We start from the raw sequence: 16836 nt of genomic DNA, 5'->3' as shown, positions 1-16836 counted from the left end.
TATGCTTAAGGCCGAAGAGATCGAGTAGAGTCCCAATGGGATTCAAGATGGCTGACTCAACTCGAGGAGAAAAGACACTGGTACAGATTCACCAACTTCCAAAGTCGAGAGACTAACTCAAGACATGGAGCGGATGGGGTGGATGGGGCGGACGAGGTGGATGGGGCGCACGGAGTGGATGAAACGGACGGAGTGGATGAAACCGACAAAGTTTCCATCCATAGAATGCACAGAGAGCCTAATCCTGGCAAAGCTAGAAGCTCTCCCAACACCAAATAAACCTGCATACGAGAAAAGGATGCAAGTTTTGTACTTTTCTAAACTTGCAGTCAATTTAAATTCTGCCAAAATGTCACAAAATATGCCTGGGGAGGTAAGGCATGAACGCCACAAAGCACTTGTTCGCTTGGAACAGAGGGCCCAGAGAGCATCCTGATATGAGGGTGACGTTCTGTAGACTCTCTTTGCACCAGGACTCTTGGAAAGCAGCAATGGCTTCTGCCCCCCACGCCGTGTGCAGTAGTGTTGCCATTTTGCTTATTCTGTATCTGCCAAAGCAGCAAGATAGTCAGGTCTTCCATATCTTATGCAGACGCATGAGTTGGGTGGATTGGATGAACTTTAGTTATGGAGCTGCCTTCACCCCAGTCATTTGGCCAGAATAATAAGACCTTCAAAACATTTTTGGCGCACGTGATGGGATGCAATAGCCCATCTCATCACCCATAAATGTTGTGTTGCCATTCACAAAAGGCATCTGAATGTATCTAAAGAAGGGGGCATTTTAAAGTGCAACCCAGAATCACAAACTCGAATGTTCAATAAAAAGAACCAGACCGCTATGTATGTTTGAACAGGCACAGAGGGACTTGGAGTGGAAGGAGCTGGTCGGGTTGGCAGAATGGACAGGGTGGATAGTGTGGATGGATCGGATGGGGTGGATGGAGCAAATGAGGTGGACGGGGCAGACAAATTGGATGGAGCGGATGGGTTGGAAGGAGTCGGATGGGTTGGATGGAGCGGATGGGATGGATGGGGCGGACGAGGTGGATGGGGCGGACGAGGTGGATGAAACGGACAAAGTGGATGGAACGGACAAAGTGGATGGAACGGGCGTAGTGGATGGAACGGATGGAAAATGATGGAGTAAATGATGGAGTGGAAGGAAGTGGCTGGCACGGACGATGGAGTCGATAGAACGAGCGACAGAGTACATATAGTAGATGGAACGGATGAAGTAGATGGAACGGTTGAAGTGAATAGAACGGATGAAGTGGTTGGAACGGATTAAATGGATGACAGGAATCAATTGGATAAAACGGATGAAGTGGATGGAATGGATGTAAGTGGACGGAACAGATGAATTGGATAAACGGATGAAGCGGATGTAACAAATGAAGCAGATTGAACGACTGCCATGTACCTGTATCCCCATGTTACCCTATCCATCCTGTCGCTTTATATACGTATCCCGCTATGTACACCCCGTCCCGCTCTCCTGCCTGACCGCTAGCGCTTCACTGATAAACCACCATATCACACTAATACGCTTACTCTCTCCTATACACCATCATTCAACTAGAACACAGCTATGCTATGACACATTCGGCCTAGCTGTTCTCATACTAACATGACCCCGCGAACACCTCACCACCCTAATAAAACACAACTAGCTGAGCACATTCTGGCTAGCTTAAGCGTCTCCTCAGGCCTAACGCAGCCAGAACTCAGTCTGGGTGTCCACCCTCCAGACTGAACACATCCAACTGATTTCCTCAGCACCACACTTGCCGCTATGAAGCAGCTATCATGCAATAACCACACCAGCTGCACACATATCCGGTGCGCCCACACACCATACCACATTCTCTCTCTCTACTAACTTGAACTACGGTTCCCGAGGGCGTTCAACCTACCAGCGCTTTGAGATCATACCAATGATACATAAGGCGCTTGTCAGGTCTGTTAGTTGAATCAGTGCTCTCTTTGTCAGATGAATCAGATTCTGAAATTACCCCCTCCCCTAACTCCTCACCTTCTTCTTCTTTCCAGGTACCCTTCTTTTCTCTTCTCCTGGAAGGTTCCTTTTTTTTATGGAGGTAAGGACGGCCCCGAAAGGAAGCCACCGTGTCTCCAATAAGGAAGACCAGGGGGCTCCTCTCCCGGAATCGCCTAGGAGGGGAAAAAGCCTAGAAGGCACAAAAAACCCCTAAATCTTAGATTGTTCGTAGATTGGTCTCCGGAAAGGTGGGTAGAACTGTAGACCGGAAGTATTCCGTGGAGTGATACCTTGGAAGGGCGGTAGTCCACAGACAACCAGGAACAAACACAGGCGTCTGAATTCAAATCGATAAACAACGGCAGTCCAAATGCAGGCAGGAGTCTGGTACACGGTGAGTAATAGGCAGGTATCTTTAGGCGGCAAGAATAGGTAATCCGGAGTACAGGCAAGGGTCTGGTACACGGCAGGGCAATGGTAGCGATACTCAAAGGAACAAGGAGTGAAAAAGGAAGGAAAGACCTGGTAAAAAAGATATAATAAAGATAAGGAAAACAAGAAGGGGAAGACGGGAAAAGGGTAGAACGTAGAAGGAAGGAAGGGGGGTAACAGACTGGAAGGAGGCGAAGAAGGTAGGTGTAAGAAAAGTTACGGGAAAAGGGAAAACAGCAAAAGGCTAGTTAAATAGGAAATATAGGTGGAAAAAAGTGGCGCCTAGAAAGGCGCAGTACTACAAAATGAAAAGGAATGGAAGTAGTAGTTGGCACGGGGGAGGCGAAACGGGAAACTAGCAGCAAGGCTCAGGGATACGAAAAACCCGGAAGCGTTGCGACGCATCCCCGACCCGGAAGGAGCTGGTAAAGAGCCCGAGTCGGGGAGCGTCACAACCAATGAAATCAGGGCAGAGGGAAGAAAAACGTAGGAAAGGGGGCGTGGCCAAAACGGAGGTAAATGAAAACAAAACTAGCGTTCGTGTCGCCATCGGTTCCACAAACGCCAGGTATTCCGTGATGTGACAGTATGCCCCCTCCGATAAGCTCCACCCCCTGGCTTCCCCGGGTGAAAAAAATGGAACTTGCGAAGCAAGAACGGTGCATTAATGTGAGTGATGGGTTCCCAAGAATTCTCTGAGGATGGATAGCCTTTCCACTTGACTAAATACTCCAATCTACCCCTGCGATATCTTGAGTCACAGAGTTGGGCCACTTCGAACTCTGTCTGTGAGGAACCCCGAGGGATCGGGTTTTGTTTAGCCCGACGTGCCCAAGGGTCAGACTGAAAAGACTTGAGTTGAGAGGCATGAAATACAGGGTGAACCCTCTTTAGTGTAGTGGGTAGTCGTAAACGAAAGGCCACTGGGTTGATCTTTTGGATTATCTCATATGGCCCTAGAAACTTTGGAGAAAGTTTGGAGGGATGAACCCAGCGAGGGAGATATCTAGTGGAAAGCATTACTTTAGTTCCTACTTCCCACCCCGGAACTGGCCGACGATGTTTATTGGCTTGAACGCAATAGCGCGCTTGAGCCGATCGAAGGCCTTCCTGTGCCTTCTTATGGGTTTCCTTGAGAAGAGAGAGGGATGAATCAACAGCGGGTAAATTAGAAGAAAGATCAGAGATAGGAAGTATGGAACGAGGATGGTATCCGTAGGTGCAAAAAAAAGGACTATACCCGATAGCAGAATGTACTGAATTATTATAGGAGAATTCTGCTAGTGGGAGCAAGATTTTCCAGTTATCTTGTTGGGAATTGATGAAGCACCGTAGATACTGCTCTAGCGTTCCGTTCAATCGTTCTGTTTGTCCGTTGGATTGTGGATGAAAACCTGAAGTGAGAGCTCTTTCGATCCCTAGTCTGGTACAGACTGCCTTCCAGAACCGGGAGGTGTATTGACTACCGCGGTCCGATATTATCTTATTTGGCATACCATGCAACCGAAAGATGTCTTGGAGAAATATGTCTGCCATCTTATCCGCAGTGGGAACCCCTGGTAGTGGAGAAAAATGAGCTAGTTTGGTGAATGAGTCCACTACTACCATAATACATGTATAACCTTGAGATGGGGGTAAATCCACGATAAAATCAGTAGAGATGGTGCTCCAGGGACTCTTGGGCACTTCACATGGATTGAGGAGACCGATCGGTCGTTGGCGTGAAGATTTGTTCCGAAGACAGACAATGCAGGACTGAACATATTGATCTACATCCTCTTTCATCTTTGGCCAATAGAAGTGTCGTTGGAGATATTCGAAAGTGTTGGTTCCTCCTCGATGACCCGCTAATTTGGAGTCATGGCACCAGTTTAGTGCCATTTTGCGGAAAGTTTGTGTGGGTAGGTACAGTCTTCCCTTGACTAGATACAGACCTTTTCTTACTTCATAAGACACGTTTTTGGGGTGTTTCTCCAACTCGAAACGACCTCCAGAGTCCTCTTGTACTTGTCTGAGGAATGATGAAACCACACCAATGGTTTTTGGCTTGGGGAACATGTATTCGGTAGAAATTTCTGTCTCTGACAGGTAGTCGCTTCGGCGGGAAAGCGAGTCTGCTACCAAGTTCAGTTTGCCTGGAATGTAGGTGATACGAAAATCGAATTGTGCGAAAAAATGTGCCCATCGTGCCTGTCGGGTGTTGTAGCACTCAAATTGTTTTAGGACCTGTAAGTTTTTATGATCCGTCCGAATGGTGAATGGAAACACTCCTCCCTGGAGGAGGTGACGCCATTCCAAACATGCAGCTTTCATGGCTAGCAACTCTCGTTCTATGACTGAATAATTCCTTTGACTAGTGGTTAAGGTTTTGGAGAAGTAAGCCACTGGATGTTCAACATTCTGTATCTCTTGAAGTAGGACCGCTCCTATAGCTGCTGAGGAAGCATCCGTCTCCAAAATGAAGGGCCGGTGTTGGTTAGGTTGCTGTAGGATGGGGGCTGAGCAGAAAGCGTTCTTGAGGGTCTTGAAGCTCTTTTCGGCCTCGATAGACCATTTGAATGATGTTGTCGTCTTCTTTAGAAGAGAAGTGATAGGTAGGATTTTTTGAGAAAAGTTTGGGATGAACCTCCTATAGAAATTAGCCAAACCCAAAAACCGTTGGACCTCTTTGACAGAAGTCGGAGAAGGCCATTCCAGGATGGAAGACACTTTGTAGGGATCCATGGCGATTCCCTGGTCCGAGAGTATGAACCCGAGATAAGGGATGGAGGAGACTGCGAATACGCACTTAGTAAGTTTGACAGACAAATGATTTGTTTGAAGCCTATGAAAAACTTCTTTGACGTGCCTTTCATGATCTTCCGGAGTTTTGGAGAAGATAAGAATGTCGTCTAGATATACCAAGGTGGTTTGACACAGAAGATCCGAAAATAGACGGTCCATAAATCGTTGGAATATAGATGGAGCGTTAACTAACCCAAAAGGCATTACTCTGTACTCAAAAAGGCCGAATGGTGTCCGGAACGCCGTTTTCCATTCGTCCCCGTCTTGGACCCGAAGGAGGTGGTAGGCATTTCTTAGATCAAGTTTAGTGAATATCTTGGCTCCATGAACTGCTTGTAGGATTTCGGTGATCAAAGGCATGGGGTATCTATCCTTGATGGTGACTTGGTTGAGACCGCGATAATCTATACACGGCCTCAATTCCTTAGATCCTTTCTTAGAGATGAAAAATAGTGAGGCTCCGGCGGGTGATTTTGAAGGTCTGATGAGTCTGTTTTCCATGTTGTGATCCAGATATTCTCGAAGGTATTGTTTCTCTTCTACAGTCAGGGAAAACATCCTCCCAAAAGGCACCAAAGCTCCTGGGGTTAGATCTATGCAGCAATCTTCAGGGCGATGTGGTGGGAGTTCGATGGGTATCTTTTCTGTTACCACCTCGTTGAACTCTTCAAGGTAGCGTGGTAGACAATGTACTGTTCGTACTTCACAGCTGTTGGAGGTCTTTACCATCTCGAATTCGGGTTCAGGCAAGCATTCCGTCTTGCAATACGAAGATTGAAAGTCTAACAGATTACCAGACCAATCGATTTTGGGATTGTGTCTGCGTAACCAGCAGATACCCAGAATAATGGGGAAGTGGGCTGCTCTTATGAGATCAAATGTGATACTTTCAACGTGTTTTTGGACAGACAAGGTAAGAGCTATGGTGGTGTGAGTAATCATGCCCGAACTCAGGGGCTTGCCATCCACCCCTTCGACTTTCTGATTTTCTTGTTTAGCAATCCTCTTGATTCCTTGTCTGTCTGCCCATTGGATGTCCATGAAATTTCCTGCAGCCCCACAATCAAGTAGGGCTAAAGTGGTGACTTCCTTCGAGTCGATTCTGAGAGTGACTGTAAGTACCATCAACCGTGAATCTTCAGAGACTTCGGTTGAAGATACTGAGAGAGGAGCATAGGGACTGTAAACGGCCCCTCGGTTATGTGTCCCAACATTTACCGAGGGCGCACGTTTCCCGACTTTCTGATTGGTACATCAGGACAATCTCTGAGTAAGTGGGAAGGCGACCCGCAGTACATACACAGGGAGTTCTCTCTTCGCCTTTTTCGCTCTTCTGGTGTAAGTGGTGCTCGAGCCATTCCGATCTGCATGGGTTCTTCTTTAGTGGGTCGTTGGAAGGGTACCGATGAGGATGATGAATCCCAGAGAGGGGGTGCGTTCGATTTCCATCTTTTCTTCTCTTGACGTCTTTCTGATATTCTGAAATCGATCCGCAGGGTCGCGGTAAGGAGCTCTGCAAAAGATCCAGGTCTTTCTATTCGTGCTAGCTCGTCCTTGAGATCTTCCCTTAAACCCCTCCGGAATATCGCATACTGGGCCTGCTCTTGCCAACCCGCTTCGGCGGCCACTTGTTTAAAGGTAGTAATGTAGGTTAGGAGATCTGAGCTACCCTGTCTAATGTCAAGCAGATCTTCTGAGGCAAGAAAAGTACTTTCAGTTCGTAGAAAAGTTTGTTGTAGCAGATTTCTAAAGGCATTGAAATCTTGAAGTACCGGATCCGGTAGATTAACAAGTGGAGTAGCCCAGGCTAAGGCGTTCCCGGTCATGTGTGTAATCATAAATCCTACCTTTGCGTGGTCAGAGGCAAAGGTCTGTGTGCGAAAAGAAAAATGTAAATTACATGCATCCAGAAACTCTTTGACTTTCTTTGGGGAGCCGTCAAATTTCCCTGACACCAGTGGGAGCGGAGGTAAGTCCGGTGAGAGTCTTTCTCGGTCCATCAGTCGCTGTTGTAGGGTGGCATTAGCAGCCTTTAGGTTCTGCATTTCCAGATTTAAGTTTTGTACGGCAGCTACTAGCTCTTGTACCTGCTGTTGGGTGGCCATCACTTTCTTTTGGCGTCGCAATCTGTCAGGTCTGTTAGTTGAATCAGTGCTCTCTTTGTCAGATGAATCAGATTCTGAAATTACCCCCTCCCCTAACTCCTCACCTTCTTCTTCTTTCCAGGTACCCTTCTTTTCTCTTCTCCTGGAAGGTTCCTTTTTTTTATGGAGGTAAGGACGGCCCCGAAAGGAAGCCACCGTGTCTCCAATAAGGAAGACCAGGGGGCTCCTCTCCCGGAATCGCCTAGGAGGGGAAAAAGCCTAGAAGGCACAAAAAACCCCTAAATCTTAGATTGTTCGTAGATTGGTCTCCGGAAAGGTGGGTAGAACTGTAGACCGGAAGTATTCCGTGGAGTGATACCTTGGAAGGGCGGTAGTCCACAGACAACCAGGAACAAACACAGGCGTCTGAATTCAAATCGATAAACAACGGCAGTCCAAATGCAGGCAGGAGTCTGGTACACGGTGAGTAATAGGCAGGTATCTTTAGGCGGCAAGAATAGGTAATCCGGAGTACAGGCAAGGGTCTGGTACACGGCAGGGCAATGGTAGCGATACTCAAAGGAACAAGGAGTGAAAAAGGAAGGAAAGACCTGGTAAAAAAGATATAATAAAGATAAGGAAAACAAGAAGGGGAAGACGGGAAAAGGGTAGAACGTAGAAGGAAGGAAGGGGGGTAACAGACTGGAAGGAGGCGAAGAAGGTAGGTGTAAGAAAAGTTACGGGAAAAGGGAAAACAGCAAAAGGCTAGTTAAATAGGAAATATAGGTGGAAAAAAGTGGCGCCTAGAAAGGCGCAGTACTACAAAACAAAAATGAAAAGGAATGGAAGTAGTAGTTGGCACGGGGGAGGCGAAACGGGAAACTAGCAGCAAGGCTCAGGGATACGAAAAACCCGGAAGCGTTGCGACGCATCCCCGACCCGGAAGGAGCTGGTAAAGAGCCCGAGTCGGGGAGCGTCACAACCAATGAAATCAGGGCAGAGGGAAGAAAAACGTAGGAAAGGGGGCGTGGCCAAAACGGAGGTAAATGAAAACAAAACTAGCGTTCGTGTCGCCATCGGTTCCACAAACGCCAGGTATTCCGTGATGTGACAGTGCTACATAAATGGCAAGTAACATAACATAACATAACAATGCATGTAAGGAGGATTTTTTTTTTACCCTTTCATGCATTTTTAGGTGTGGCAGCAGCGGTAGACGATTGCTATCCCACTTGTATTTCTACCCCTTAAACAATGATAGAAATGCTGTTTTTGCAATGATAGGCTTTTTAAATGCCTAAATGGGTACATACACCAGTGACGTCAGCAAGGGGGCCGACAAGCACATCATTTCCTCATGCCTACCCCGTTACAAAATCGCAGATTACCTTAATCACATTAGAGAAGCAAATGAATCATGTGCATTCTCTAATCATTGGTTTTTTGGCTTACCTTTTGCAAATGTGGCCCATTGTGCACACAATAGAGACCAGTCATTAACCTCTATACATAAATCTAGTGTTTACTGTTAGTCTTTCTTCATATTTGTGATCTGAAAGCATTGACGGATAATTAACCACAGCTCACCGCGCTAACAGCATAACATACTATCTTATATAATACACCGTATCTGGCTTAGTATAGGCAATAACATTTTGCTTCAAAGAATCGTTGGAATGTTTATTTTATCACCCTCCCTATTACCAAAGGTATTGATCAATTGGTTGCCCATTTTGTCTTTCTAACAGTAACGTCTTGATGGCGAGATCGCAGCTGGTGAATGAGACGGACGGCTTGGCCCAGCAGAATTCTGAGCTCCGCATTCTGCTCCATCAGTACCTCAACTCCAAGGTGAGACCGGAGGGGCCGACTGTTACAACAGGTCTTCTGAAGTCCAACTAAGGGCTTGGAAAACCCATTCAACTGAGGCAGTACAATACTCCACTCTTAGTATAAGGCTGTACCACCTGAGTATATGGAAGCATATACAGAGCAGCCAAGCTTATCTTAGGAGGGAGAGAGGGCTGTAGAAACAGTACAAAGAAATTGTAGTACACATATGGTCCAAATAAACACTGAAACACTATGTATTGGAAAAATAAATGGTTTATTTAGATACAGGTAGGCACAGATAAATCTTGGGGGAAATAAGTACCATCACATATCATATAAACACATTATAAAAAACACACCACTATGCTTGCAGGTACACCGACCAAAGCATGTAACCTTATTTGGAACACCTAACAGGAGTTCTAGGGAAGTCAAAACCAATAGTTACTTTGGGATTACTTACAGTAATACAGGGTCTTAGACCTTAGCATTTGTACCGTGACGCTCAGCAAGAAATCACATAGTAACTCAACTGGACAATAAACATTTTTGAATAGTGGAACACTTATTCTAGGAAAAGTAAACACCTATAACTCTGATTTAGGATAACACAGTTATTCTATGGGAATTGGACCTTGGGGTGTAATATTGCATTGCAGTTGCTTTTCAAGTCAGAGACTAAGGAAAGAAATAACTTGTTAACTTATTTTTGGATGGCACATAGATATTCAATTTAAGCAAAACCTCTATGTACTTTTTTAAGGAGCTACCAGCAACCTAAAAGGTAAGTATGACCCATGATCCACATGTCCAGATGCGGCCGGGTCAGGCTTATCCGTGCGATGTCCGTTCTGAAATCCAAGATGGTAGCTTCACCCGTGGAGACTTTGCACCCAAAAAATTACTTACCTGCAGGGATGTGGTCAGCAGCCTGGATGGAGGGACCAGGGTAGTGCATGCCCCTGTCACCTTGACACAATGGCTACTAACGTGAAGGTGCCGGGGACTGTCTGAAGCAGGGTTGTCCAAGTCCAGGCCTCAAGGGCCGGCAACCTGACAGGTTTTCAGGATATCCCTCATTAATATTCATGAGGAAAAATGTGCATACGTTTAGAATCATTGTATGCTAATTTATCTCATGAATATTACTGAGGGATATTCTGAAAACCCGACATGCAATCAAGCATGCTAAGGGAGCCTAGATCCAGCCTGAACTCAGGGAGTGTTACTTCAACATGTGGCCTGTTTGGACAGGTCCAGTCTCAGATTAGAAGCTGAAAGGGGGCGCTAGCAGGTTTATAAAAACTCCTAGCGCGCCGCTAGAGGTCTTTGTACAGTCCTGGGCAGAAAAGATTAGTCGTATCATGTTCATCTTCATTTTTAAATTATGATGTAATGTTGTGTGAATTTTATGCACAATTTTAGAACTTAGAAAATAGTGTTTTCTATGTGATTTGAATTTGTCGTTTTTATTGAAATAAAATGGTGCAACATAACTGATTGTAAATGTCTTTTGTAGGACAGCAGTGTGTTCGGATTGAGCGATATAACTCCCTGCTGCGTCCACACTCCCCGGTGTGTAGGGTGGGGTGTATTAAATCTAGCTGGAAGGCCATTAACGCCCACGTCTGTCCTGTCATTTCAGGTCTCCTCTGAGCTGCAGGTCCCGCCCACTCACGTGCTTCAGATGGACCCACGTCAGACGTCATAGAACGCACCCACGCTGCGCCTGATCACGAACGCTGGACCCTGTGTGGCTCTCTGTGCACCCTAACTTCAGTTCCTAGGGACGGCGACAGGGCCTTTCAACTTTATCGGTTGAAAAGGGACTTGAGCCGCTTGCCCCTTGATGGCAGACTTCTGACAAAGCAAAATACTTCCTTAATTCAGGACATTACATGTGTTCTTTGCAGCACACAGGTTGCAACCCGTCTTTCCTAACACCCCCAGGTCATCACCTCCCTCCGGCCTTACAGTATCCAGCAGCATTCTTATCACTGTGTTGCCTTTTTTTTGTTGTTTTTTTTCTTCAAATTGGTTTTATTGACGTACTCAGATTATTACAACATATATCATCAGTAAGTAGCATTTCAGTTAAGGCTTCATCGTTTAACTGGTTTCAACTACCTTAGCGCCTTGCTGGCAAATAGGGATTAGTAGCTGTTTGGTGGACATTAAGTGTTTCAGCTCTCCTCTGGCTGCCCTTCCCATAATAATCTGCAGCAATTCACACCCTCCCTGCTTTCCTTTATCCATCTATTACAATCTAAACACCCCACTGGTGCCTCAGACTGTTTTTCCCAGCTGCAGGCAAGGGGACCCCTAACTTGGAGTGTACCGAACTTTGGCTTCAAGTAAGAATTTGGCTGAAATCTGGCTGAAAAAAGCTATTTGGCTCCGATCAAATAATGACTTGCTATCAGCGCCAGCTGAATGCTTTCTCTTCTCAATTTAACTCAGTCCAGCAACTCCAGGGGTACATATGGAGTGGAGTTTGCAAAAGGGCATGGAATCAGACGTGGGAGAATAGAAAACTATGGCGCGTGTGTGTATGAATTGGAGAGAAGGTGTGGGCGTGGCATGGTTAGTTTCTATGGGAAATGCATGTGGAGGAACTTGAATTCATGACAGGCAATGCTGACCTGTAGAGCTGAGGCAGTCAGTCATGCAGCGTGGCCTGCCCCAGCCCATCCCTCCCCTAGAAAGACTGCATGATAGCCAATCTCTGCAGTGGACCCGTTTGCCAGTCTGATAGAAGGCGATTAGAGAGACAGGTGTGAGTGCTCTGCTGGTGAATACGGCAGGAGTGCAGGATATTTGGAAATCACAAGGCTTCCCAAACAGGCGGGCTGCCTCTTCTGGGCCAATAGGGCTGGGGAAGAGTCAGTTACGTGCCAGGCAGTGCAAGATACAGTTGCCATTTCCCAGCCCATATTCACTTCTTGGAGAACTTGCTTTTTGGATAATCTCTTGAATAACATTACAGGTCCTTCCAACTCTCAGGGAAAGGCGTGAGAGGAGACAGTGAGTAGCAGAGAGCACTGCACCTACCGGTGTTGTCGTGTGGAGAGTTGAAGAGTGAGAGATACAGAAACAGCCACAGACCTTTCCTTCCTCTGCTGTGCTGGGGCGGGTGTGGGGTTAGTGGACGCGGGGCAGGCAGCGAGCACTGCGCTGCACCTACCGGTATTGTGGTGTGGAGGGTTGAAGAGTGAGAGATACAGAAACAGCCACAGACCTTTCCATCCTCTGCTGTGCTGGGGCGGGTGTGGGGTTAGTGGACGCGGGGCAGCGAGCACTGCGCTGCACCTACCGGTATTGTGGTGTGGAGGGTTGAAGAGTGAGAGATACAGAAACAGCCACAGACCTTTCCATCCTCTGCTGTGCTGGGGCGGGTGTGGGGTTAGTGGATGCGGGGCAGGCAGCGAGCACTGCGCTGCACCTACCGGTATTGTGGTGTGGAGGGTTGAAGAGTGAGAGATACAGAAACAGCCACAGACCTTTCCATCCTCTGCTGTGCTGGGGCGGGTGTGGGGTTAGTGGACGCGGGGCAGGCAGCGAGCACTGCGCTGCACCTACCGGTGTTGTGGTGTGGAGGGTTGAAGAGTGAGAGATACAGAAACAGCCACAGACCTTTCCATCCTCTGCTGTGCTGGGGCGGGTGTGGGGTTAGTGGACGCGGGGCAGGCAGCGAGCACTGCGCTGCACCTACCGGTATTGTGGTGTGGAGGATTGAAGAGTGAGAGATACAGAAACAGCCACAGAGCTTTCCTTCCTCTGCTGTGCTGGGGCGGGTGTGGGGTTAGTGGACGCGGGGCAGGCAGCGAGCACTGCGCTGCACCTACCGGTATTGTGGTGTGGAGGGTTGAAGAGTGAGAGATACAGAAACAGCCACAGAGCTTTCCTTCCTCTGCTGTGCTGGGGTGGGTGTGGGGTTAGTGGACGCGGGGCAGCGAGCACTGTGCTGCACCTACCGGTATTGTGGTGTGGAGGGTTTGCGCTGCACCTACCAGTGTTGTGGTGTGGAGGGTTGAAGAGTGAGAGATACAGAAACAGCCACAGAGCTTTCCTTCCTCTGCTGTGCTGGGGTGGGTGTGGGGTTAGTGGACGCGGGGAAGACAGCGAGCACTGCGCTGTACCTACCGGTATTGTGGTGTGGAGGGTTGAAGAGTGAGAGATACAGAAACAGCCACAGACCTTTCTATCCTCTGCTGTGCTGGGGCGGGTGTGGGGTTAGTGGACGCGGGGCAGGCAGCGAGCACTGCGCTGCACCTACCGGTATTGTGGTGTGGAGGGTTGAAGAGTGAGAGATACAGAAACAGCCACAGACCTTTCCATCCTCTGCTGTGCTGGGGCGGGTGTGGGGTTAGTGGACGCGGGGCAGGCAGCGAGCACTGCGCTGCACCTACCGGTATTGTGGTGTGGAGGGTTGAAGAGTGAGAGATACAGAAACAGCCACAGACCTTTCCATCCTCTGCTGTGCTGATGCGGGTGTGGGGTTAGTGGACGCGGGGCAGGCAGCGAGCACTGCGCTGCACCTACCGGTATTGTGGTGTGGAGGGTTGAAGAGTGAGAGATACAGAAACAGCCACAGACCTTTCCATCCTTTGCTGTGCTGGGGCGGGTGTGGGGTTAGTGGACGCGGGGCAGCGAGCACTGCGCTGCACCTACCGGTATTGTGGTGTGGAGGGTTGAAGAGTCAGGGATACAGAAACATCCACAGACCTTTCCATCCTCTGCTGTGCTGGGGCGGGTGTGGGGTTAGTGGATGCGGGGCAGGCAGCGAGCACTGCGCTGCACCTACCGGTGTTGTGGTGTGGAGGGTTGAAGAGTGAGAGATACAGAAACAGCCACAGACCTTTCCATCCTCTGCTGTGCTGGGGTGGGTGTGGGGTTAGTGGACGCGGGGCAGCGAGCACTGCGCTGCACCTACCGGTATTGTGGTGTGGAGGGTTGAAGAGTGAGAGATACAGAAACAGCCACAGAGCTTTCCTTCCTCTGCTGTGCTGGGGCGGGTGTGGGGTTAGTGGACGCGGGGCAGGTAGCGAGCACTGCGCTGCACCTACCGGTGTTGTGGTGTGGAGGGTTGAAGAGTGAGGGATACAGAAACAGCCACAGACCTTTCCATCCTCTGCTGTGCTGGGGCGGGTGTGGGGTTAGTGGACGCGGGGCAGGCAGCGAGCACTGCGCTGCGCCTACCGGTGTTGTGGTGTGGAGGGTTGAAGAGTGAGAGATACAGAAACAGCCACAGACCTTTCCATCCTCTGCTGTGCTGGGGCGGGTGTGGGGTTAGTGGACGCAGGGCAGGCAGCGAGCACTGCGCTGCACCTACCGGTATTGTGGTGTGGAGGGTTGAAGAGTGAGAGATACAGAAACAGCCACAGACCTTTCTATCCTCTGCTGTGCTGGGGCGGGTGTGGGGTTAGTGGACGCGGGGCAGGCAGCAAGCACTGCGCTGCACCTACCGGTATTGTGGTGTGGAGGGTTGAAGAGTGAGAGATACAGAAACAGCCACAGACCTTTCCATCCTCTGCTGTGCTGGGGCGGGTGTGGGGTTAGTGGACGCGGGGCAGGCAGCGAGCACTGCGCTGCACCTACCGGTATTGTGGTGTGGAGGGTTGAAGAGTGAGAGATACAGAAACAGCCACAGACCTTTCCATCCTTTGCTGTGCTGGGGCGGGTGTGGGGTTAGTGGACGCGGGGCAGCGAGCACTGCGCTGCACCTACCGGTATTGTGGTGTGGAGGGTTGAAGAGTCAGAGATACAGAAACATCCACAGACCTTTCCATCCTCTGCTGTGCTGGGGCGGGTGTGGGGTTAGTGGACGCGGGGCAGGCAGCGAGCACTGCGCTGCACCTACCGGTGTTGTGGTGTGGAGGGTTGAAGAGTGACAGATACAGAAACAGCCACAGACCTTTCCATCCTCTGCTGTGCTGGGGCGGGTGTGGGGTTAGTGGACGTGGACTGTGATTACATAGAATGAAGCCACCAGGCAAGTGCTTTCCTAGAGCTTTGACCATTCCAGTCGCAAGCAAACTTTACTTATGTGTGATTGTCGCTGCTCCCAACCCTATCAGCCTCTCTGGGCGAGTCCATTCCTATGTTTGGCCTTCGGATGGGGGCGCCCACTCTTTAGAAACAGTAGGGAGATGAGTACATTCACCTCACATGTGCCCTCAGTGTGTGTCCTGCAATAAGTGGCAGGAACCATGTATACATTTCTGTGCGAGCTGCAAGGAAGGATCGAAACTCTCTTTCCACGTAAGCTGGCCTTGCAACTCGCAAGGGATTGCAATGTGTGCGCACTTTGCAAGGGAAGGTGTAAATTGCAGTTTTGTTCATTGCCATCTAGCACTTTGCATTTGTGAAGACTGCCACTTTCAGTAGCGCTGGATTTGCATATAACACATGTTTCTGTACACATGATCCCTTCATTTTAGTTAATCTGTTATTTTCTGGCCTCTGTGCATTAAATAAGGATTAGATGTTGATCAAAATAAAGAGAAACAAGGGAACATATTTTAAATAGTTTTTTTTAAAGTGTATTTTTCAGTTTAGAACATGATTTCCATTTCACTTCATGTTTGGCTTCAGCTGAATACTTGACGAACTATTGGATATTCGGCCAAATACTAAATATGCTTTTCGGTACATGCCTGCTCCAAGGGCCCCCACAGATATTTGGCCGAATACTAAATATGTTGTAGCATTACATCCCTGCTTCAAGGGCCCCCACGGGTATTCGGCCGAATACTAAATATCCTGTTCATTACATCCCTGCTCCCAGGGCCCCCACGGGTATTCGGCGGAATACTAAATATCCTGTTCAGTACATCCCTGCTCCAAGGGCCCCCACGGGTATTCGGCGGAATACTAAATATCCTGTTCATTACATCCCTGCTCCAAGGGCCCCCACGGGTATTCGGCGGAATACTAAATATCCTGTTCAGTACATCCCTGCTCCAAGGGCACCCACGGGTATTCAGCGGAATACTAAATATCCTGTTCATTACATCCCTGCTCCAAGGGCCCCCACGGGTATTCGGCCAAATACTAAATATGCTGTTCAGTACATCCCTGCTCCAAGGGCCCCCACGGGTATTCGGCGGAATACTAAATATGCTGTTCAGTACATCCCTGCTCCAAGGGCCCCCACGGGTATTCGGCGGAATACTAAATATGCTGTTCAGTACATCCCTGCTCCAAGGGCCCCCACGGGTATTCGGCGGAATACTAAATATGCTGTTCAGTACATCTCTGCTCCAAGGGCCCCCACAGGTATTCGGCCGAATAATAAATATGCTATTCGGTACATACCTACTCCAAGGGCCCCCACGAGTCCTGACACATCTTCAGCCGGAAATATCAGTTCCCATGTCAATAAAGCTTTTCTTTTTAAATGTGGTGTATTGCTTCTGTGTCATTTCATCATCCTGAAAGAGTGGGAGTGCCACAAGTCGCGACCAAAGGAGCCTTGCGGGGTGCACCCATGGGCTGCTGTGAACGGTGCATGGTATGTAGTTAGATATGTATTGTTATACAGCGCTGACGCCTACCAGATGCACTTCAAAGCAGTGCTGGAAATGGACAGAATTTACCCTGGGCACTTACTGCTCAACCTTCGTGGGACGGGGTGGTCGGATTTAAAAAATAAAAGACCACGACAGGCCAACAACATAAAAGTAGGATTTCAGTTTGACAGCG

The 16836-nt window shown here is 48.6% G+C and overlaps 1 protein-coding gene across 1 annotated transcript in view; it reads left to right on the top strand.

Annotated features, from left to right (window-relative positions):
* LOC138498060 (dynein regulatory complex protein 1-like) overlaps window positions 1-16536 on the top strand; it is a 371050-nt gene extending 354514 nt beyond the window's left edge. Inside the window, exons 16-17 of the mRNA XM_069621906.1 lie at window positions 9048-9150; window positions 10778-16536. Coding sequence (XP_069478007.1) covers window positions 9048-9150; window positions 10778-10843 — 169 coding nt within the window. The 3' untranslated portion in view covers window positions 10844-16536. The remainder of the gene's footprint in view (window positions 1-9047; window positions 9151-10777) is intronic.
* The last annotated feature ends 300 nt before the right edge of the window (window positions 16537-16836 follow it).

This window comes from Ambystoma mexicanum, chromosome 5q (genome assembly GCF_040938575.1).
Source record: "Ambystoma mexicanum isolate Mex_15411 chromosome 5q, UKY_AmexF1_1, whole genome shotgun sequence".
NCBI lineage: Eukaryota > Metazoa > Chordata > Amphibia > Caudata > Ambystomatidae > Ambystoma > Ambystoma mexicanum.
The sequence above is the reverse complement of the archived record's forward strand: the minus strand, read 5'-3'. Positions and strand labels throughout refer to the sequence as shown.